The sequence below is a fragment of the Nerophis ophidion genome, linkage group LG14 (assembly GCF_033978795.1).
Source record: "Nerophis ophidion isolate RoL-2023_Sa linkage group LG14, RoL_Noph_v1.0, whole genome shotgun sequence".
NCBI lineage: Eukaryota > Metazoa > Chordata > Actinopteri > Syngnathiformes > Syngnathidae > Nerophis > Nerophis ophidion.
Genome location: NC_084624.1, coordinates 48,561,926 through 48,586,085, shown reverse-complemented (window position 1 = coordinate 48,586,085; position 24,160 = coordinate 48,561,926). Strand labels below are relative to the sequence as shown.

Genomic DNA, 24,160 nt, shown 5'->3' with positions numbered 1-24,160 from the left:
AGCTGATTGGAGCGCTACGATGACTGCCGTTTTGTTCGATCAGCCGTTTTACTGCCTTGTTACAAACTCTGTTTGTAAACATTTAGGTATGTAAATAAACATGTACCTGTATCCAATATTTCTGTGTAAATAACTCATTTCACAATGTATACACCTGTGGTGCAGCCCAGCTGATATTTCAAAAATGTAGTGGGTGTGGCTTATATTCTGGTGCGCTCTTATGTCAATAACATACGGTACATTATATATATATATTTTTGTATTGGTTTTGATAGATAGCTTCAATCATAAAGTAGTTAACTCCCAATACAACTATTGCCGCTAACTTCCTTTTACATTTGCTATTACCTTACAATTGCATTCAGTTTGATAAATCTGTTTAGCCGATTGGCGCGGTACGTTGACTTCCGTTTTGTTCGATCAGCCGTTTTACTGCCTTGTTACAAACAATGTTTGGAGACAATTGTGGTACGTAAATAAGCATTTATACAATATTTATTTCACAATGTTTATACCTGTGACTTGCTGCGACTGATATTGCTACAATTTTGCGGGCGTGGCTTATATTCCGGTGCACTCTGTAGTCCAGAAATTGAAACATTTTTTTTCTACCCCTTTGCTATATATTTTTTTATATTAATCATGGTATTGATTGATAGCTTAAATCATTAAAATCCAATTATTGCCGATAACTTCCTTTTACACTTGCATGGCGATTAAGCACGTCTGGCGGGAGAAACACGACGACAACACCTTCTTTTCACCGCAACACGGCCAGCTGGTATTAAAAAAAAAAAAGGTAGGGAACGAGAGATGCGGCGAACAAGAGGCGGCGATAAATGAGAAGATAAGATGAACACGGCCAGAGATGGTCACAGCAGACAAGCAGAGAGATGGGAAGAGAGAGAGAGAGAGAGAGAGAGAGAGAGAGAGAGAGAGAGAGAGAGAGAGAGAGAGAGAGAGAGTTTATGAGAGCCAGGGCCAGAGATAACCAATCAGCTATCTTGTTAAACCAGGCCTCTCACCTACACACACACACACACACACACACACACACACACACACACACACACGCGCTGTAACACAATCATGTGTGGTAAACAAGTGGCTGTTTGAGCATGCGTGATGACAGCGTTACCATGGCAACAGAGCTTTCATCAGACCCAGGGTCAGCTGTGTGTGTGTGCGTGTGTGTGTGTGTGTGGTAGCTCGGCACACACCTAAAAAGGGGCACGTTAAGGCCTGACTCACATTTGGTGACCACGCCCTCCAGCCTGATGATGTTGGGGTGGTCAAACTGCCCCATGATGGAAGCCTCGGACAGGAAGTCCCGCCTCTGCTTGTCGGAGTATCCCGCCTTCAGACTCTTGATGGCCACGTAGATCTCGCGCTTGCCTTGCACGCGGAGTCGCCCGCTGCACACCTCCCCAAACTCCCCTGCACACAAGGTTGACTTGAAAAAGACTCTCCCTCTGAAAAGACCCGGGGAGATGTTCACACACCGGCGCCGATAACTCTCTCGATGCGAATATTGGTGGCGTCGATCTCTTTGGCGAAGTCCCTGACGGCCTGGCTGGGGTCCTCGTAGGTGTGAGGGTGGATGTAGGTCCTGCTGCCCGGGAGCTTGACTGTGGAAACAAGGGGAAAAAACATTAAAAAACGTCACCTCTGCTCCCAAATGTCATAAATGTTCCATGGAAATGAGGGCGCCGGCTTTATGGGCGTTCATAAAAGTCGTGTGTTTGCCATTTCTGCAGAAAGAGCGTCCGTGGTGGAATAACTTGGCTCGGGTGTTGTTGAAATGATGACATCATTAGGGACATCCTGTAGCTACTGCTCTATAAAGGACGCTTATTTATCCGCACAATAAAAACAGTACAAAAGGTAACTGTGTTAAAACCAGAGGTGGGTAGTAACACACTACATTTAGTCCGTTACATCTACTTGAGTAACTTTTGGGATCAATTGTACTTCTAAGAGTAGTTTTTTTGCAACATACTTTTCCTTTTACTTGAGTATATTTATAGAGAAGAAACACTACTTTTACTCTTCTCCATTTATCTACATTCAGCTCGCTACTCGCTACTGATTTTTATCGATCTGTTAATGCACGCTTTGTTTGTTTTGGTTTGTCAGACAGATCTTCAAAGTAGGATTTACCACATTTCTGCGTTTCACCAATCAAATGCAGTCACTGGTGACGTTTGACTCCGTTTCACCAATCAAATGCAGTCACCAGTGAAGTTTGACTCAGTTTCACCAATCAAATGCAGTTTCTAGTGACATTTGACTCTGTTTCACCAATAAAATGCATTCACTGGTGACGTTTGACTCCGTTTCACCAATCAAATGCAGTCACCAGTGAAGTTTGACTAAGTTTCACCAATCAAATGCAGTTTCTAGTGACGTTTGACTCTGTTTCACCAATAAAATGAATTCACTGGTGACGTTTGACTCCGTTTCACCAATCAAATGCAGTCTCTGGTGACGTTTGACTCTGTTTCACCAATCAAATGCAGTCACTGGTGACGTTTGACTCCGTTTCACCAATCAAATGCAGTCACTGGTGACGTTTGACTCTGTTTCACCAATCAAATACAGTTTCTAGTGACATTTGACTCTGTTTTACCAATAAAATGCATTCACTGGTGACGTTTGACTCCGTTTCACCAATCAAATGCAGTCACCAGTGAAGTTTGACTAAGTTTCACCAATCAAATGCAGTTTCTAGTGACGTTTGACTCTGTTTCACCAATAAGATGCATTCACTGGTGACGTTTGACTCCGTTTCACCAATCAAATGCAGTCACTGGTGACGTTTGACTCCGTTTCACCAATCAAATGCAGTCTCTGGTGACTTTGACTCTGTTTCACCAATCAAATGCAGTCACTGGTGACGTATGACTCTGTTTCACCAATAAATGCAGTCACTGGTGACGTTTGACACTGTTTCACCAATCAAATGCAGTTTCTAGTGACGTTTGACTCTGTTTCACCAATCAAATGCAGCCACTGGTGACGTTTGACTCCATTTCACCAATCAAATGCAGTCACTGGTGACGCTTGACTACGTTTCACCAATCAAATGCAGTCACTGGTGACGTTTGACTCCGTTTCACCAATCAAATGCAGTCACTGGTGAAGTTTGACTCCGTTTCACCAATCAAATGCAGTCACTGGTGACGTTTGACTCCATTTCACCAATCAAATGCAGTCTCTAGTGACGTTTGACTCCGTTTCACCAATCAAACAGAGCCAGGGGGTCACATGATTAACTGCATACTTTTTTTTAATAAACCTTTATTTATAAATTTCAACATTTACAAACAGTTGAAAATAATAATCAAAGTAAGTACAAACAGCACAAAACAGTATGAAAAGCGTACAAAACCGCGCCAGGGGGTTGTAAATTCAAAGTAACTAAAATAGAATGTAAAAAAATAAATATATAAAAGAAACAAAGTGCAAAGCCATGGGCTCACTCAATCTCAGTCAATAATTTAAATTTGGGACACAGCATCATCGTTTTCACAGCTTTTTGCTTGTTAGAGGTAGAGTGTTTTAATGTAGAGTTCTAAATCTTTTTCAAAGGCACAAAAAACAGGTCGGGTATTGAGAAACTTACATTTATGAATATAAAACTTAGCCAATAGTATCATGAGCTTGCAAAGGTAAAATTCATTTTCAAAAATGTTTTCCAATACAGTGTAAAACCAAATATATATTATTTAATATATATTATTGTTTTAGTTGCTTAAGAGATATTCCTGGCTCTGAATTTGTTCATTGCTATTTTTATGTTTTTGTGCATTACTTGTTGCCGTCATCATTAAACAAACAGGTTACTCATCAGTTACTCAGTACTTGAGTAGTTTTTTCACAACATACTTTTTTACTTTTACTCAAGTAAATATTTGGGTGACTACTCCTTACTTTTACTTGAGTAATACATCTCTAAAGTAAAAGTACTCTTACTTGAGTACAATTTCTGGCTACTCGACCCACCTCTGGTTAAAGTACACAGAGACTAGAAATGAGTACTAAGGACTAAGTGCAGGTGGGAAAAGAAACCCAAACAGGGTTTTATGCAGGCTTCTCACCTAAAGAAAATACATTGAAACATAATATCTTTAAGTGTACAGTGTGTGGATTGAGTCTAAGTGTGTGTGTGTGTGTGTGTGTAAGGAAGTATGACGACTCAGCGTTTTAACAGGACTACCAAAGGAGCGCTGTCCTACAATTTGTACAACAAACAGTTTATTCCAACACAGATGTGACAACATTCGGTTGAGTTATGCAACAAAAACATACTTTTAACTAAAAGTTCAGCCAATTTGTTTGAATTAGATGCAGCGCGGTGGCGTCAGGGTTAATGTGAGGCAATTCCACAGCTAACAGGCCAAAAGGAGTTTTTCATCAAAGCAAATGAAAGCGAGCATGCATTGAAAGGACTATTAAGACCATTAAGACTTTGGTGTGTGATTACCTCGGCCATGTTGGAACTGCATCTTCTCTTCATCGGGATCCTGCTTGGCTTTGATGTAGCCACAGTGCCTGGAGGACACACACCTAGCCCCGTTAGAGTCCTGCTGGGCACAATCACTACACACTTTCTAGAGTCCTGCTGGGCACAATCACTACACACTTTCTACACCACTACTGGACATCAGTGCACTCACTATCTCCATGTATATTCAGACTTTAGCCAAAGTACACTTGAAATATCCCTCGGCCCAAATATCTAATATACCATTGGAACAACATGTGTAGTAGTACTAGTAATAGTCATTTTCCAATGTGCCATTGGTCCAACATGTGTACTAGTTCTAATAATATTCCAATGTACCATTGATCCAACGTGTGTACTACTACTAGTACTAGTCATTATCCAATGTACCTTTGGTCCAACATGTGTACTAGAAATAGTGTAATATACCATTGGTCCAACATGTGTACTAGTACTAGTAATATTCCAATGTACCATTGGTCCAACATGTGTACTAGTACTAGTAATAGTCTAATATACCATGGGTCCAACATGTGTACTTGTACTAGCACTAGTAATAGTCCAATGTACCTTTGGTACAACATGTGTATTAGTAATAGTCTAATATACCATGGATCCAACATGTGTACTAGTCCAATGTACCATTGGTCCAATATCTGTACTAGTACTAGTACTAGTCCAATGTACCATTGGTCCAACATCTGTACTTGTACTAGCACTAGTAATAGTCCAATGTACCTTTGGTACAACATGTGTATTAGTAATAGTCTAATATACCATGGGTCCAACATGTGTACTAGTACTAGTAATATTCCAATGTACCTTTGCTCCAACATGTGTACTAGTACTAGTAATATTCCAATGTACCATTGGTCCAACATGTGTACTAGTACTAGTAATATTCCAATGTACCTTTGCTCCAACATGTGTACTAGTACTAGTAATAGTCTAATATACCATGGGTCCAACATGTGTACTGTACTAGTAATATTCCAATGTACCATTGGTCCAACATGTGTACTAGTACTAGTAATAGTCTAATATACCATGGGTCCAACATGTGTACTAGTACTAGCCCAATGTACCATTGGTCCAATATCTGTACTTGTACTAGTACTAGTAATAGTCCAATGTACATTTGGTACAACATGTGTATTAGTAATAGTCTAATATACCATGGGTCCAACATGGGTACTAGTACTAGTAATAGTCCAATGTACAATTGGTCCAACATGTATACTAGTACTAGTAATAGTCCAATGTACCATTGGTCCAACATGTGTGCTAGTACTAGTAGTAGTCCAATGTACCTTTGGTACAACATGTGTATTAGTAATAGTCTAATATACCATGGGTCCAACATGTGTACTTGTACTAGTAATATTCCAATGTACCATTGGTCCAACATGTGTACTAGTACTAGTAATATTCCAATGTACCTTTGCTCCAACATGTGTACTAGTACTAGTAATAGTCTAATATACCATGGGTCCAACATGTGTACTAGTACTAGTAATATTCCAATGTACCATTGGTCCAACATGTGTACTAGTACTAGTAATAGTCCAATTTGCATTTGGTACAACATGTGTATTAGTAATAGTCTAATATACCATGGGTCCAACATTTGTACTTGTACTAGTACTAGTAGTAGTTCCATGTACCTTTGGCACAACATATGTACTAGAAATAGTGAAATATACCATTGGTCCAACATGTGTACTAGAAATAGTGTAATATACCATTGGTCCAACATGTGTACTAGTACTAGTAATAGTCCAATGTACCTTTGCACCCCCCATGGTGACAACTATGGACTTAGTGACTCTGTGTCACTTGCCCCCCCCCCTCACATCCAACACATTCACTCTCTGGGGCCCCTCTGGACATGATCGCCTCCACATTTACTAAGGGATCTCTCTCACACACACACACACACACACACACACACACACACACACACACACACACACACACACACACACACACACACACACACACACACACACACACACCCCGCAGCGTGGGTCTGTGCTCTAACACCAAATTATTGATCAATTGATCACTGAGTCTGTTGGAAGTGTTTAACTTATTGTGTTAGGCCGACCTTGCAGGGGTGTGTGTGTGCGTGTGTGTGTGTGTGTGTGTGTGTGTGTGTGTGTGTGTGTGTGTGTGTGTTGTATTAGTAGCCTTCTTGAGTCATAGAGGGAAAAGTATCTTCCACATGAGGAGGTGTGAAGAGGTGATGACATAAATGATGGTCCCAATAACATTGCATCTAATCGACAATGTCTCATTTGTGGTGATATCCATCAAAATGAGGGTGGTCCCAAAAAGGAGGGATTTTTCACATTGACTGTGTGTCGCTTTTAAAAGTGCTCCCCTTCTGATCAACATATGAAATAACAAGTGTGTGTAAGACATTGAAATGTGCCAGCTTTGGAAAAAATCAATTAATACATAAATAAAAAAATATATATGTATATAAAGACACACTGTAATAACGAAGTAAATAAAAAATGTTAAAAAACATTTACAAACAAAAAAATGAACTAAAAGCAGTCTTTTTCTCACAATATGTTGGCTTTTTTTCTGATAAAATCGGGAACAATTTCTCATACTCTTTCTGTTTCTATCTGATTGCAATATTTTCTCGTAAAATGATTACTTTTTGATGCAAAACTATTAGTTTGTGATGCAAAATGGCGACGTTGGTCATATAAAATTCTGACTTTTATGAAAAGATTGCCAATTTTTTTGTTGTCCTTGTAAAACAGTGACATTTTTGAAGTGAAATGATGACAATTGTCCTCATTTTGCCAAGTAAAATTCCGATTAGTATAATAAAATTGCCCACATTTTAAAGTTTTCTTATAAAATTGTGAAAAATCGCCAACATTTTGAGTTTTTTCTTGTAAAATTGCCACTGTTAGTGAGAAAAATTCCAATATTGCACACATGTTCAGTTTTTCTCGTGAAATGTTGACTTGCGTTGAGTAAAAAGAAGACTTTTATTATAACAATGCCAAAATTCTAACTTTTTCTTGTGAAATGACAACTCATTTGTCATTTAAAATTCTGACTTTCATCGAAATGTTGCCAATTTTTTTGTTGTCCTTGTAAAACAGTGACATTTTTGGAGTTAAATGATTACTTTTTTAATATTATTTATATTATATTTGCAAAACGTTAAGCTTTTCTTGTAAAATTGCGACTGTAATTGAATAAAATTCCAACTTTTTTATAATATTGCACAAATGTTAACTTTTTCTTGTAAAATGTTTACTTTCATTGAGTAAAATGACTACTTCTATTTTAACACTGCCAAAATTTTAATTTTGCGAGTAAAATTTCAACTATTATCGTAATATTGCACACATATTCAGTTTTTCCTATAAAATTGGGAAAAATTTCTCATATTCTTTTTGCTTCTGTATTATTTCAATATTTTCTCATGAAATTATTACTTTTTGATCTAAAACTACAATTTGTAATGCAAAATGGTGACATTTGTCATACAAAATTCTGACTTTTATGAAAAGATTGCCAATTTTTCTGTTATCCTTGTAAAACAGTGAGATTTTTTATGTAAAATGATGACATTTGTCATCCTTTTGCCAAGTAAAATTCCGATTGGTATAATAAAATTGCCTACATTTTAAAGTTTTCTTATAAAATTGTGACTTTTATCGAGTAAAATCACCAACATTTTAAGCTTTTTCTTGTAAAATTGCGACTGTTAGTGAGTAAAATTCCAATATTGCACACATGTTCAGTTTTTCTTGTGAAATGTTGACTTGCGTTGAGTAAAAAGAAGACTTTTATTATAACACTGCCAAAATTCTAACCCTTTCTTGTAAAATGACAACTCATTTTTCATGTAAAATTCTGACTTTTATCGAAATATTGCCAATTTTTTTGTTGTCCTGGTAAAACAGTGACATTTTTGGAGTTAAATGATGACTTTTGTCACCATTTTGCCAAGTAAAAATCCGATTAGTATAATAAAATTGCCTACATTTCAAAGTTTTCTTATAAAATGGTGACTTTTATCGAGTAAAATCGCTAACATTTTAAGCTTTTTCTTGTAAAATTGCGACTGTTAGTGAGTAAAATTCCAACTTTCATCATAATGCACACATGTTCTGTTGTTCTTGTAAAATATTGACTTGCGTTGAGTAAAAAGAAGACTTTTATTATAACACTGCCAAAATTCTAACTTTTTCTTGTGAAATTACAACTCATTTTTCACAAGCTTTTTTAATATTATTTATATTATATTTGTAAAACGTTAAGCTTTTCTTGTAAAATTGCGACTGTAATTGAATAAAATTCCAACTATTATCATAATATTGCACAAATGTTAACTTTTTCTTGTAAAATGTTGACTTTCATTGAGTAAAGTGACGACTTATTTAAACACTGCCAATATTCTAACTTTTCGAGTAAAATTCCAACTATTATCATAATATTGCACACATATTCAGTTTTTCTTATAAAATTGGGAAACATTTCTCATATTCTTTCTGCTTCTGTATTATTTCAATATTTTCTCATTAAATTATTACTTTTTGAAGTAAAACTACAATTTGTAATGCAAAATGGTGACATTTGTCATAAAAAAATTCTGACTTTTATGAAAAGATTGCCAATTTTTTTGCTGTCCTTGTAAAACAGTGACATTTTTGGAGTTAAATTATAACTTTTTGCCAAGTAAAATTCCGATTAGTATTATAAAATTGCCTACATTTCAAAGTTTTCTTATAAAATTGTAACTTTTGTCGAGTAAAATCACCAACATTTTGAACTTTTTCTTGTAAAATTGCGACTGTTAGTGAGTAAAATTCCAACTTTCATCATAATATTGCACAAATGTTAACATTTTCTTGTAAAATTTTGACTTTCATTGAGTAAAATGACGACTTTTATCATAACACTGCCAAAATTCTAACTTTTTCTTTTGAAATTGTGACCTTTTTCTTGTGAAATTACAACTCATTTTTCACAACAACCTTTTTCAAATTATTTATATTGTATGTGCAAAATGTTAAGGTTTTAATTGTAAAATTGAGACTGTTATTGAGTAAAATTTCAACTATTAACATAATATTGCACACATTTTCAGTTTTTCTTGTAAAATTTTGACTTGCGTTGAGCAAAATGACGACTTTTCTTGTGGAATTGTGACCTTTTTCCTCTGAAATTCCAACTCAAAGAGCTTTTTTATATTTGCATTGTATGTTTATATTACTAATGTTGTAAATACACATCTTTATACATCTGGGGAGGGGAGGCATTTTTCGGAGGTCCCAAGAAGGTAAGAAATACAAGTGTGTGTGTGTGTGTGTGTGTGTGTGTGTGTGTGTAGTGTGTGTGTGTGTGAATGTGTGTGTGTAAGTGCGTTCTTCCACTGTGTTGAGCATTAGCTGCAAACAGCAGTTTAATAGTCCCCATCAGCCATAAACATGTGAGGCTCAATGCTTTTTTAAAGATTTAGCACAAACATTTCAGGCCATAAAAGACCAAAAAAAAGCTGTTTTGTGTAATGTTGTGCTGAACAAGTGAACATGGCCTGCAGTGTGTGTTGCTGCTCACCACAACCCTGCAAGATAACACAAGGAGACGAACACTTTTAGCATTTAGACCAGCTGTCAGGGTCTGAAGTCCAGTTTGGATGTTTTTTTTGGTCAAATCCCATCTTTATAGTGGATTAATGTGTGCACATTACAAAAAAAGAAGCAATTTCTAATTATATTGCTGGTTTTTCAAGCAGAGGAGCATGTTCGGCAGCGCACACACACAGAGTACTTACAAGCAGACACAACAGTGTGTAGACAGAAAAGGGAGAACGGACGCATTTTGGTGTAAAAAGTCAGGATAAAGGTGAAGTTATAACACTGAAACACCCTCAGGAAGAGCTGCTTTAACACACTTCTATGTCACTAATCCTGGTCTCCATGGTGACAAATAAGTACGTTTCTTACAAGTATTATTATAACTGGAGGATGAAGAATAGCTATGGCCAAGACCAAAGAGCTGTCGAAGGACACCAGGAAAAGAATTGTAGACCTGCACCAGACTGGGAAGAGTGAATCTACAATAGGAAAGCAGCTTGGTGGGAAAAAATCAACTGTGGGAGCAATTATCAGGTGTTTTACTGCCTTGTTACAGTTGGACAAATTCCTCAATAAAATGGCCAACATGTCACCAGAGAGTTAATAAGTCTGTTTAGCTGATCGGAGAGCTCGCTCCTGCAGCTTTTGGGTCCATGACCATGACTTCTGTTTTGTTTGATCAGCCGTTTTACTGCCTTGTTACAAAAATTCCTCAATAAAATTGCCAGAATTTCACCGTAGAGTTATTAAGTTTGTTTAGCTGATTGGAGAGCTAGCTCCTGCAGCTTTTGGGTCCATGACCATGACTTCTGTTTTGTTTGATCAGCCGTTTTACTGCCTTGTTACAAAAATTCCTCAATAAAATTGCCAGAATTTCACCGTAGAGTTATTAATTTTGTTTAGCTGATTGGAGAGCTAGCTCCTGCAGATTTTGGGTCCATGACCATGAATTCTGTTTTGTTTGATCCCCTGTTTTACTGCCTTGTTACAGGCAATGTTTGGAAACACATAAGCATTTACAAAAATCTTTCGTACCAGTATACTGTACATCTGCAGCTTAGATATGTAAACATATTTATTTATTCCAAAATGTGGTGGGTGTGGCTTACTTCCTGTGTGTAATAGGGTTTTTTATCTGTTTTATGCAAATATTAGCGTGCTAGTCTTTGTCAGGAAAGCCTTTGTGTCGACTCCACACACACACCTGCATCACATCCACGGCCAGGTTTAGCTGACCTCCAAATGTAAATAATGTCAGTTTGAATCTTTATTCCTGCTCGTCTGTGTTTTGTTCGGGGCTGGTTTGTGACAGTGGCCTAAAGGAAGGCGGGGCGGCACACGCCATGCCAGTCACGCCACTCGGCTCAGACCGCGGGACAACGTTATGCAAGCGGCACCTGTCCAGCTTAGTTAGGTTTGCACAACGGCCGAGGCAAATGCCAGGCAGGGAGTTGCACTCCACAGGTATTTATTATGCAAGGCTGACATTTAGTGTGCCAGGCTTAACTTTTAGCATCAGGACGTCTGCGGTCCCAATGGAGGACTTTTTCTGCCCACGGCCTGCAGTCACAGGAGGGAAACCTTTTTTATGCGGGCACTGCATGCTGTTTTGGGACCGGCACCAACGTGTACTTCCATACTTTTCTAAATAAAAAATGTCATTATTTGACCAAAAAAAAATGTTAGTGTACATTAAAACAATGTTTATTATTGTCATTTAGTCCTTCAATATGCTGGGGCGGCATAGCTCGGTTGGTAGAGTGGCCGTGCCAGCAACTTGAGGGTTGCAGGTTCGATTCCCGCTTCCGTCATCCTAGTCACTGCTGTTGTGTCCTTGGGCAAGACACTTTACCCACCTGCTCCCAGTGCCACCCACACTGCTTTAAATGTAACTTAGATATTGGGTTTCACTATGTAAAGCGCTTTGAGTCACTAGAGAAAAGCGCTATATAAATATAGGGATAAACAATAAAATGTTGAACATACTAGACAACTTGTCTTTTAGTAGTAAGTAAACAAACAAAGACTCCTAATTAGTCTGCACTAACATATTGTCTCATTTATACACCTATTATTTTATACACATTATGAGGGACAAACTGTAAAAAAATAATATTAATCTACTTGTTCATTTATTGTTAATATCTGCTTATTTTCTTCCTACACTTCTGTTCAAATGTAATAATCGCTTATTCTTCTCTTCTTTGATACCACACATTAGTTTTGGATGATACCACACATTTAGGTATCGATCTGATACCAAGTAGTTACAGGATCATACAATAAAATATGATACCTAATAAAGCAATAACAACATGGTTAAAAATATACTGATGTAAAGGGTAGGTGTCGACCTGTTTTCTGTTTTAACATGTTTTATCTACATTTCGGTTAAAATATGATAATCACAAACCAAACTTACTTGGCATGGCATGAAACACGAAACTATGGCAAGGCATGAAGAAAGTCAGCGCACAGCAAGAAAAGATCACAATGATGCCAGGACGACCAACAGAAAAGGACAGGCTTAAATAGCCATGTGGTGATTGAAAGCAGGTGCATGAGTTCCAACGAATCGGGTGCGTGAGTCGCGAGGACAGGTGAACTGGTTGGTCATCATGGTGACAAAACAGGGAGGGAAAAAACAGGAACTTAAAGAGTCCAAAAGGTCAAGCAAAAACATGATCAACAGACACCACAATATGAATTTTGAAAAAAGGAAAAAACTGATTTTTTGACGATAAAAAAAATGCTATGTAATCATAGTAGTATCGACTAAATACGCTTTTGTACTTGGTATCATTACAGTGGATGTCAGGTGTAGATCCACCCATGGCGTTTGTTTACATTGTGACACAGGTGAGCTATTGTATCCTCCTACAGTGTGTAGTGAAGCATGTTTAGCTATTCCTCGTCCTCCAGTGATAATGCTACCTGGAAGAAACATACTTTGTCGCCATGGAGGCCGGGATTAGTGATTTAAAAGTAGCTAAGGATGGATGTGTTAAAGCAGCTCTTCCTGAGGGTGTTTCAGTGTTATAACTTCACCTTTATCTTGACTTTTTACACCAACATGCATCCGTTCTCCCTCTTCTGTCTGCACACTGTGTCTGCTTGTAAGTACTCAGTGTGTGTGCGCTGCCCAACATGCTCCTCTGCTCCTAAAACCAGCAATGTCAAATAAATAAATAAAATGGGGAAGCAGTACTTTTTAAAAATAGTATAGTACTGTTTATGATTCATTTGTACCGCAGTATTATACTACTACCACACACACACACACACACACACACACACACACACACACACACACACACACACACACTGATGGACTTCCGCATTGCCATCCTTGCCCAGCCCTGCGTTCCAGTCCAGTGCCAACAGACTCTCCCGGTCCTGCACGCCACATTTGCATATCAATTTACTTTTTAATACAGCCCTCTGTCACCTGAGAGCCGTCCATCATTCTGTTAGGCAGCTTCCCACACAGAAGTGCCTCCATATAATATTGCCATTCACTCCTTCATCTCTCACAGGGCTTTATTTCACTTCCCCATTCTCTTCTTTGCTGAAAACACGCCTTTGTCCAGTAAGTCCGATATGGGAGCTTTCAGCCCCCAATCATTCATCCATTCATCCACTCACCTCCTCTGGGGCTAGCCTGGTTTTTGTTGATAGGAAACCTGGACTAAGGGAGTGAGAAGGAAAGAAGGAGAGAGAGAGAGAGAGAGAGAGAGAGAGAGAGAGAGAGAGGGTGGGTAGGTGAGAAGGAAAGGAGGAGAGAGAGGGAGAGTGGGTGAGTGAGAAGAAAAGAAGTAGAGAGAGAGAGAGAATGGGTTAGTGTGAAGGAAAGAATAAGAGAAAGAGAGAGAGAGTGAGTGAGTGAGTGAGTGAGTGAGTGAGTGAGATGGGTAAAGAAGGAGAGAGAGAGTGAGAGAGAGAGAGAGAGAGAGAGAGGGATGAGAGAGAGAGAGAGAGAGAGAGAGAGAAGGTGAGTGGGATGGGTAACGAAGAAAAGAGAGAGACGGAGAGAGAGAGATAGAAAGAAGGTGAGTGGGATGGGTAAAGAAGGAAAGAGAGAGAGAGAGAGAGAAAGAAGGTGCGTGGGATGGGTAAAGAAGGAAAGAGAGAGAGAGAGAAAAGAAAGAAGGTGAGTGGGATGGGTAAAGAAGGAAAGAGAGAGAGTGGGTGAGTGAGAAGGAAAGAAGGAGAGAGAGGGAGAGGGAGAGTGGGTGAGTGAGAAGAAAAGAAGTAGAGAGAGAGAATGGGTTAGTGTGAAGGAAAGAATAAGAAAAAGAGAGAGAGAGAGAGAGAGTGAGTGTGATGGGTAAAGAAGGAGAGAGAGAGGGAGAGAGAAGGTGAGTGGGATGGGTAAAGAAGGAAAGAGAGAGAGAGAGAGAGGGACAGAGAGAGAGAGAGAGAAAGAAGGTGAGTGGGATGGGTAAAGAAGGAAAGAGAGAGAGGGGGGGGAGAGAGAGAGAGAAAGAAGATGAGTGGGATGGGTAAAGAAGGAAAGAGAGAGAGAGAGAGAGAGAGAGAAAGAAGGTGAGTGGGATGGGTAAAGAAGGAGAAAGAGAGAGAGAGAGAGAGAGAGAGAAGGGGGGAGAGAGACAGAGAAAGAAGGTGAGTGGGATGGGTAAAGAAGGAGAAACTGAGAGAGAGAGAGAGAGAGAGAGAGAGAGAAGGGGGGAGAGAGAAAGAAGGTGAGGGGGATGGGTAAAGAAGGAAGAGAGAGAGAGAGAGAGAGAGAGAGAGAGAGAGAGAGAGAGAGAGAGAGAGAAAGAAGGATCTACACCTGACATCCACGGAGATGATACCAAGTACAGGAGCGTATTTAGTCAATACTACTATGATTACATCGATATTTATTTTATTCTTTCTTAAAATTCATATTATGTTTATAAAGTCAGTAAATACGTCCCTGGACACATGAGGACTTTGAATATGACCAATGTATGATCCTGTAACTACTTGGTATCACATCGATACCTAAATGTGTGGTATCATCCAAAACTAATGTGTGGTATCCAAGAAGAGAAGAATAAGTGATTATTACATTTGAACAGAAGTGTAGATAGAACATGTTAAAACAGAAAACAGGTCGACACCTACCCTTTATATCAGTATATTTTTAACCATATTATTATTGCTTTATTGGGTATCGTATTTTATTGTATGATCCTGTAACTACTTGGTATCGCATCGATACCTAAATGTGTGGTATCATCCAAAACTAATGTGTGGTATCCAAGAAGAGAAGAATAAGTGATTATTACATTTGAACAGAAGTGTAGACAGAACATGTTAAAACAGAAAACAGGTCGACACCTACCCTTTATATCAGTATATTTTTAACCATATTATTATTGCTTTATTGGGTATCGTATTTTATTGTATGATCCTGTAACTACTTGGTATCGCATCGATACCTAAATGTGTGGTATCATCCAAAACTAATGTGTGGTATCAAAGAAGAGAAGAATAAGTGATTATTACATTTGAACAGAAGTGTAGATAGAACATGTTAAAACTGAAAATAAGCAGATATTAACAGTAAATGAACAGTTAAATTAATAATATTTTTTTACAGTTTGTCCCTCAAAATGTGTATAAAATAATAGGTGTATAAATGAGACAATATGTTAGTGCAGACTAATTAGGAGTCTTTGTTTGTTTACTTACTACTAAAAGTGTTGTAGGTTTCATCAACACAAACATTTGTTGTTACAATAAAGACATTTTTTGTGGTCCCCTTTACTTATAAAAGTAATAAAAAGTATGTAAATATATATTTAGCTACCAGAATGTCCACACAACAGTGCAGCAGGGTAGTTAGTAGCCATGAGGGTATGATGCAATAGTCGGTGACAGAGCATCCATGACACACCACAGGAAGATCATGTTTGGAAAAGACAAAAGACATCAGGTGACAGATTGAAGATGACATTTTAGGTAGACAAAGTGCGTGTGGATAACCTTGGACTGACCTTGACCTGACACACCTGCAGGCTAATAAAGTCTTGTTCACCACCCGCCTGCTTTCTCTTCTACCACTGACCATGTTTTATAGGAGGAGCGGCACAATGCTGGCTGGGCGCTGGGAGGAGAAATTGATGTGACCTCCAGCCAGGAAGCAGAGTGTCAACACCTTCTAGCTTCTCTCCTCTTCCACTTCCTCTCTCAACACTCTATTGTCACACCGCTAACACACACGACTGTACACCACACCTCTAACACACACGACTGTACACCACACATCTAACATTACTGCACACCACACCTCTAACATTACTGCACACCACACCTCTAACACACACCACACCTCTTACACACACCACACCTCTTATACACACCACACCTCTAACACACACCACACCTCTAACACACACCACACCTCTTACACACACCACACCTCTAACACACACCACACCACTAACACACATGACTGTACACCACACCTCTAACACACACCACACCTCTAACACACACCACACCTCTAACACACACCACACCTCTTACACACACCACACCTCTTATACACACCACACCTCTAACACACACCACACCTCTAACACACACCACACCTCTTACACACACCACACCTCTAACACACACCCCACCACTAACACACATGACTGTACACCACACCTCTAACACACACCACACCTCTAACACACACCACACCTCTAACACACACCACACCTCTTACACACACCACACCTCTTATACACACCACACCTCTAACACACACCACACCTCTAACACACACCACACCTCTTACACACACCACACCTCTAACACACACCACACCACTAACACACATGACTGTACACCACACTTCTAACACACACCACACCTCTAACACACACCACACCTCTTACACATGACTGTACACCACACCTCTAACATTACTGCACACCACACCTCTTACACACACCACACCTCTTACACACACCACACCTCTTACACACACCACACCTCTAACACACACCACACCTCTAACACACACCACACCTCTAACACACACCACACCTCTTACACACACCACACCTCTAACACACACCACACCACTAACACACATGACTGTACACCACACCTCTAACACACACCACACCTCTTACACACGACTGTACACCACACCTCTAACACACACCACACCTCTTACACACACACCTCTAACACGCACCACTGTACACCACACCTCTAACACACATGACTGTACACCACACCTCTAACACACACCACACCTCTTATACACACCACACCTCTAACACACACCACACCTCTTATACACACGACTGTACACCACACCTCTTACACACATCACACCTCTTACACGACTGTACACCACACCTCTTACACGACTGTACACCTCTTACACGACTGTACACCACACCCCTTACACACACCACACCTCTAACACACATCACACCTCTTACACACACCACACCTCTTACACATATGACTGTACACCACACCTCTAACACACATGACTGTACACCACACCTCTGACACACACACCACACCTCTTACACATATGACTGTACACCACACCTCTGACACACACGACTGTACACCACACCTCTTACACACACCACACCTCTTATACACATGACTGTACACCACACCTCTGACACACATGACTGTACACCACACCTCTAACACGCACCACACCTCTTACATTACTGCACACCACACCTCTAAGACACACCACACCTCTAACACATATGACTGTACACCACACCTCTGACACACACCACTAACACACACCACACCTCTAACACACACCACTAACACACACCACACCTCTAACACACACCACTGTACACCACACCTCTTACACACATGACTGTACACCACACCTCTAACACACACCACCGTACACCACACCTCTAACACACACCACTGTACACCACACCTCTAACACACACCACTAACACACACCACACCTCTAAGACACACCACATCTCTAACACACATACGACTGCACACCACACCTCTGACACACGACTGTACACCACACCTCTAACACACACCACACCTCTAACATTACTGCACACCACACCTCTAACACACACCACTAACACACACCACACCTCTAAGACACACCACATCTCTAACACACATACGACTGCACACCACACCTCTGACACACATGACTGTACACCACACCTCTAACACACACCACACCTCTAACATTACTGCACACCACACCTCTAACACACACCACACCTCTTACATTACTGCACACCACACCTCTAAGACACACATGACTGTACACCACACCTCTAACACACACCACTCCTCTTACACTACTGCACACCACACCTCTAACATTACTGCACACCACACCTCTAAGACACATGACTGCACACCACACCTCTAACATTACTGCACACCACACCTCTAAGACACACATGACTGTACACCACACCTCTAACACACACCACACCTCTTACACTAACACACACCACACCTCTAACATTACTGCACACCACACCTCTAAGACACACATGACTGTACACCACTATTACTATTTTGTTCCTTCATGGCCAAAACCGTGTGGATGCATCACCTGCATGAGCAAGAAATGAGCTGACTTGATGCCGTGTCCAATAATAAAATGAAAGCTGTGACATAAAGTCTCCGCCTTCTTGGCGCCTCAACGCCGTCTGACCACCGCGTAAACAGATTCACTAATTATGAAGACGGGGAAATGATTAGCAGAAGAGCTACGACTAATAAATCTGTCGCTGTTTCATTAGCGCCCCGTTTGGAAACATTTCAATTAGCCGCCTCTCATTACGGCGCCGGGCTGGGGCGGACATACGGGAAGACGCGGGGAGGTCGCGGGCGGGAGGAAGCACGGCGTCATCAAGGCAAGTGTGTGTTTACACATGCAAATACAGTCATGGTGGCACTTACTTGATGAGCTCAGGCTCATAAAAGGACAAATGAATGCGTCTGAATGGATTCTACATTCACTTTATGGCATGTTTGCTCATTGCTGTTGCGACATCTGCTCATTTGCATAAAGCCCGGGTGGAATTGTTCGCCACCTGCGGCAACGAACCAAAGCCCCTCCCCCCTCCACTTTAGTTCTGCTTAATTGAAAGCGCTGGCATCCAAGCAAAACATTCAAATCAGTCGATTGTTATTTCACAGCACACTCGTACAGGGCTCGGATTTAACTGCGGCAAGTGCCACCCACCCACCCCCCTCACCCCCGTCACTTGCCGAAAACCCCATAAAAAATGTCACCAACATTTGCGGCAATTAGCTTTTAGCGTAACATTAGCTCATTTTGCGATGTGTGTGTGAGAGAAAGACAAGCATTATTGACCTACAGTTAACAACCAAGTTATTTCACTTTACCTTTGTCTGTGTTGAAGCAGCAAAAAAGGACATTCTGTTAAAAGAAGAGTTTCCCGAAGCTGTCTCTGATCGTGTATATAATAATGTAAGTGCATCATAAAGCCTACATGAGCGCAAAAGTGTTCAGGGATCAATAGTCTCTCCTATTGCTATTGTGTTATTTTTCCAGCTATAGTTACATTAATAATTTGTAATATAGCAGCCTAGTTTTGAATGGCAGGGTCCCTGCTATCACATGTTGATACAAATATAACATTTACGTAATAAAAATCGACTAAAGGCTTCCCAAATGCTGTAATAAATTAAGCAAGATGAGTTGAGCACATGTCAGCATGGGGCCCAACTTTTAACTCTTTTTCAAACTTTTATTGCCAACATTTATTTACAGTAAGTCATTCATTTGACTTAGTCATTTTGTCTGAGTAAGTCAATATTTAGTAAGTCAAAATATTGAAATACGTAGTATCTCAGGTAACTAGGACTGTTTTGTGTTTTGTTTTTACTTTACGGAAAAAATATCAAGATAATATCGTATATTGCCATTCGGAAAACACAACCAAATATTGTAGGCCTTTTCAGGCGACAAAGCAGGCCTACTTCACCACAGTCTGTAGTCCATTGCCACTTGCCACCAAACAAATATTCTGGGAGAAACACTGAATTGTATTTATATTATTGAAGTACGGTATTTATATTGCTGTTCTGTTCAACTACATTGTTTTTGTTTGTTAAGTATCGCTTGCAGAGACTGAGCCCAGGCACCGTTTCAAAAGTAGACATTTGGCACCTGTATCGACAGTATGTAATATTGGGATTATTTGTTCTTCTGAACAATAACTTATTTATTGAGCCTTCGCCTCCCTGCTTCTTTCATGACATACAAACAACTACTTCTCTCATAAACATCTTTTCATCCCGCACTGACTTCCTCTTTTCTCTGTCTTTTGTGCCATTAAAGTTTTTAAGAACGACCCCAGGCTGCACAACAGATGCAGTGGAGGTAGGAAACAAAAAAAGAGCTTACCCGCACAAAGATTGACTTCAAAGCGACTTTTACTACATCGGGTTTGTGATCCAAAGGAGCTTTTCACCTTGGACTGCAAACATTATAACGTCTTTCTGGCCTGATGTCACACAGAATGGATACACGTACTCACTTTGGTTTTATCGAGTACACGACAAAAAAAAAACAAAAAACAAATAAGATTAATGATAGGATAGTCCTTTGTCACCGATTCTGTTCATAACTTTTGTGGACAGAATTTCTAGGCGCAGTCAAGGCGTTGAGGGGTTCCGGTTTGGTGACCGCAGGATTAGGTCTCTGCTTTTTGCAGATGATGTGATCCTGATGGCTTCATCTGACCGGGATCTTCAGCTCTCGCTGGATCGGTTTGCAGCCGAGTGTGAAGTGACCAAAATGAGTCCATGGTTCTCGCCCGGAAAAGGGTGGAGTGCCGTCTCCGGGTTGGGGAGGAGACCCTGCCCCAAGTGGAGGAGTTCAAGTACCTAGGAGTCTTGTTCACGAGTGAGGGAAGAGTGGATCGTGAGATCGACAGGCGGATCGGTGCGGCGTCTTCAGTAATGCGGACGTTGTACCGATCCGTTGTGATGAAGAAGGAGCTGAGCCGGAAGGCAAAGCTCTCAATTTACCGGTCGATCTACGTTCCCATCCTCACCTATGGTCATGAGCTTTGGGTCATGACCGAAAGGATAAGATCACGGGTACAAGCGGCCCAAATGAGTTTCCAGGTCTCTCCCTTAGAGATAGGGTGAGAAGCTCTGCCATCCGGGAGGAACTCAAAGTAAAGCCGCTGCTCCTCCACATCGAGAGGAGCCAGATGAGGTGGTTCAGGCATCTGGTCAGGATGCCACCCGAACGCCTCCCTAGGGAGGTGTTTAGGGCACGTCCAACCGGTAGGAGACCACGGGGAAGACCCAGGACACGTTGGGAAGACTATGTCTCCCGGCTGGCCTGGGAACGCCTCGGGATCCCCCGGGAAGAGCTAGACGAAGTGGCTGGGGAGAGGGAAGTCTGGGTTTCCCTGCTTAGGCTGCTGCCCCTGCGACCCGACCTTGGATAAGCGGAAGAAGATGGATGGATGGATGGATGGTTTTAATTTGAAAAGGAACTCTCCTCTGGTTTCAGGTCACTTGCCCTTCCTTTTGTGTCATCAGTCTGACGTCATCCCTGTTCTCTGATTGTTTCCAGCTGTTCCCTATTACCTTCATGTGTTTATAAGCTCACTCCTTCCTTTGTTCTGTGCCAGATTGTCTGGTTTATTGGTGCTCTCTAGCGTCCATGTCTTTGTCCATGCCTTGCCTTGTCTTGTGCTTATGTCCCTTGATCCTGAACCCCTTTAGGAATATTTGGAGTTTTCCTTTTTTCCTCCTCAGCAGAGTGATTTTGGTTATTTAGTTATTCAGCCGCAGTGGTAAGTTTCAGTTAAGTTTTTCATTCATTCCTCAACTTTTTGAGTGACTATTTTTGTTAAATACTTTATTAGATTAGTTAGTGTAGAATTTTTCATAGATGTTGTTTTGGTCCTAATGTTGGAGCGCTTTTTGTTAAATACTGTTTATAGTTCCTCTTTACTTTTGTGTTTTCCTCCGTTCGGAGTGATTTTCGGTTGTTCCTTCTTTTTCTGGAACCTTTTCGCCGCTTAGTTTATTTTGTGATTATAGATGTTTTTTCTTGACTCGGGAGGTAAAAGGAAATTGTCAAAATAAAAGCCTGTCTAAAGTCCCAAATCTGCATCTGAGTCCAAATCCTTTTATCAAAGCCTGACACACTTTGTACACTGCAGCTAATTTATTGACAGAAAGTTTCTCAAACAAATCAAATGTTCAAACGAACATTTTTACAAAGTGATCTCTGCAGACAGGAGCATGGAAATTATGTATTTATTCCAAACCACTACTTTTTTCCTATGCTTTGAACCCTGCGGTTTACAAAACGGTGCAATTTTACGAGTGTCTGCGTTAGTATTATCAAGTTCAACTCCATGGCTATCAAATACGCATACTTGCCAACCCTCCCCATTTCCCCGGTCGACTCACGAATTTCAGTGGCCCTCCCGAAAATCTCCCACGGCAACCATTCTCCCGAATTTCTCCCGATTTCCACCTGTACAACAGTATTGGGGGCGTGGCTTAAAGGCACTGCCTTTAGCGTCCTCTACGACCTGTCGTCACGTCTGCTTTTCCTCCATACAAACAGTGTGTTGGACCAGTCACACAATATATGCGGCTTTTACACACACACACAAGTGAATGCAATGCATACTTGGTCAACAGCCATACAGGTCACACTGAGGGTTGCCGTAAAAACAACTTTAACACTGTTACAAATATGCGCCACACTGTGAAGCCACACCAAACAAGAATGACAAACACATTACGGGATGACACCCGCACCATAACACAACATAAACACAACAAATACCCAGAACCTCTTGCGACACTAACTCTTCTGGGAAGCTACATTATACAACAACATTATACTACCATCCAAGAGAGATGATTAGTCCACTGAGAGATGATTAATCCAGTGAGAGATGATTAATCCAGTCAAAGATGATTAGTCCAGTGAGAGATGATTAGTCCAGTGGGAGATGATTAGTCCAGTGACACATGATTAGTTCTGTGAGAGATGATTAGTCCTGTGAGAGATGATTACTCCAATTAGAAATGATTAGTCCTGTGAGAGATGATTAGTCCAGTGAGAGATGATTAGTCCAGTGAGAGATGATTACTCCAATTAGAAATGATTAGTCCTGTGAGACATGATTAATCCTGTGAGAGATGATTAGTCCAGTGAGACATGATCCGTTCTGTGAGAGATGATTACTCCAATTAGAAATTATTAGTCCTGTGAGAGATGATTATTACAGTGAGAGATGATTAGTCCAGTGAGAGATGATTAGTCCAGTCAGACATGATCAGTTCTGTGAGAGATGATTACTCCAATGAAAAATGATTAGTTCTGTGAGGGATGATTAGTCCTGTAAGAGATGACTACTCCAATTAGAAATGATTAGTCCTGTGAGAAATGATTAGTCCAGTGAGAGATGATTAGTCCAGTGAGACATGATTAGTTCTGTGAGAGATGATTAGTCCTGTGAGAGATGATTAGTCCTGTAAGAGAGGATTAGTCCAGTGAGAGATGATTAGTCCAGTCAGACATGGTCAGTTCTGTGAGAGATGATTACTCCAATGAAAAATGATTAGTTCTGTGAGGGATGATTAGTCGACATCATGTGTGGTCCAAAGGCTACTTTTAACGACTTGGTGTACGCCACCAACTCTGATGTGAACTGACAAGTGTGTGTGTGTGTGTTCTGGCAATGGTGACTTAATGTGGACATGGCTCTGTTTACACAGTCACTTTTAGGAGACCTCTGACGGTATGGGGACAAAAAACAGGTCCCCAAAAGGGAAACCTTTTGAAATGATGGTCAGATCCATTCTGAAGTTGCCCAAGTGAGTTTTAAGCTTTGGCCCATAAAACATGTTTACAGCTTAGTTTGAGTGCAAGACTTCTAAACTTTTTTTTTTTTTTTTCAAATGGTCCTCAGAAGTCACAAACTCATTTGTGTGAATTATGCAACATGATTGGTCCCCATGAACCATATGAACTCTTTACCCCAGGGTCCCCAGTGAGAAC

The 24,160-nt window shown here is 40.4% G+C and overlaps 1 protein-coding gene across 2 annotated transcripts in view; it reads right to left on the bottom strand.

The window, feature by feature from the left end:
* The window catches only part of epha4b (eph receptor A4b), a 269,329-nt gene that overhangs the window by 42,069 nt on the left and 203,100 nt on the right, over positions 1 to 24,160 (bottom strand). For both annotated transcript variants that reach the window (XM_061920912.1, XM_061920913.1), the window contains exons 11-13: positions 4,487 to 4,554; positions 1,503 to 1,628; positions 1,252 to 1,437 (exon numbers count right to left, since the gene is read on the bottom strand). In XM_061920912.1, the coding sequence (XP_061776896.1) occupies positions 1,252 to 1,437; positions 1,503 to 1,628; positions 4,487 to 4,554 (380 nt within the window). The remainder of the gene's footprint in view (positions 1 to 1,251; positions 1,438 to 1,502; positions 1,629 to 4,486; positions 4,555 to 24,160) is intronic.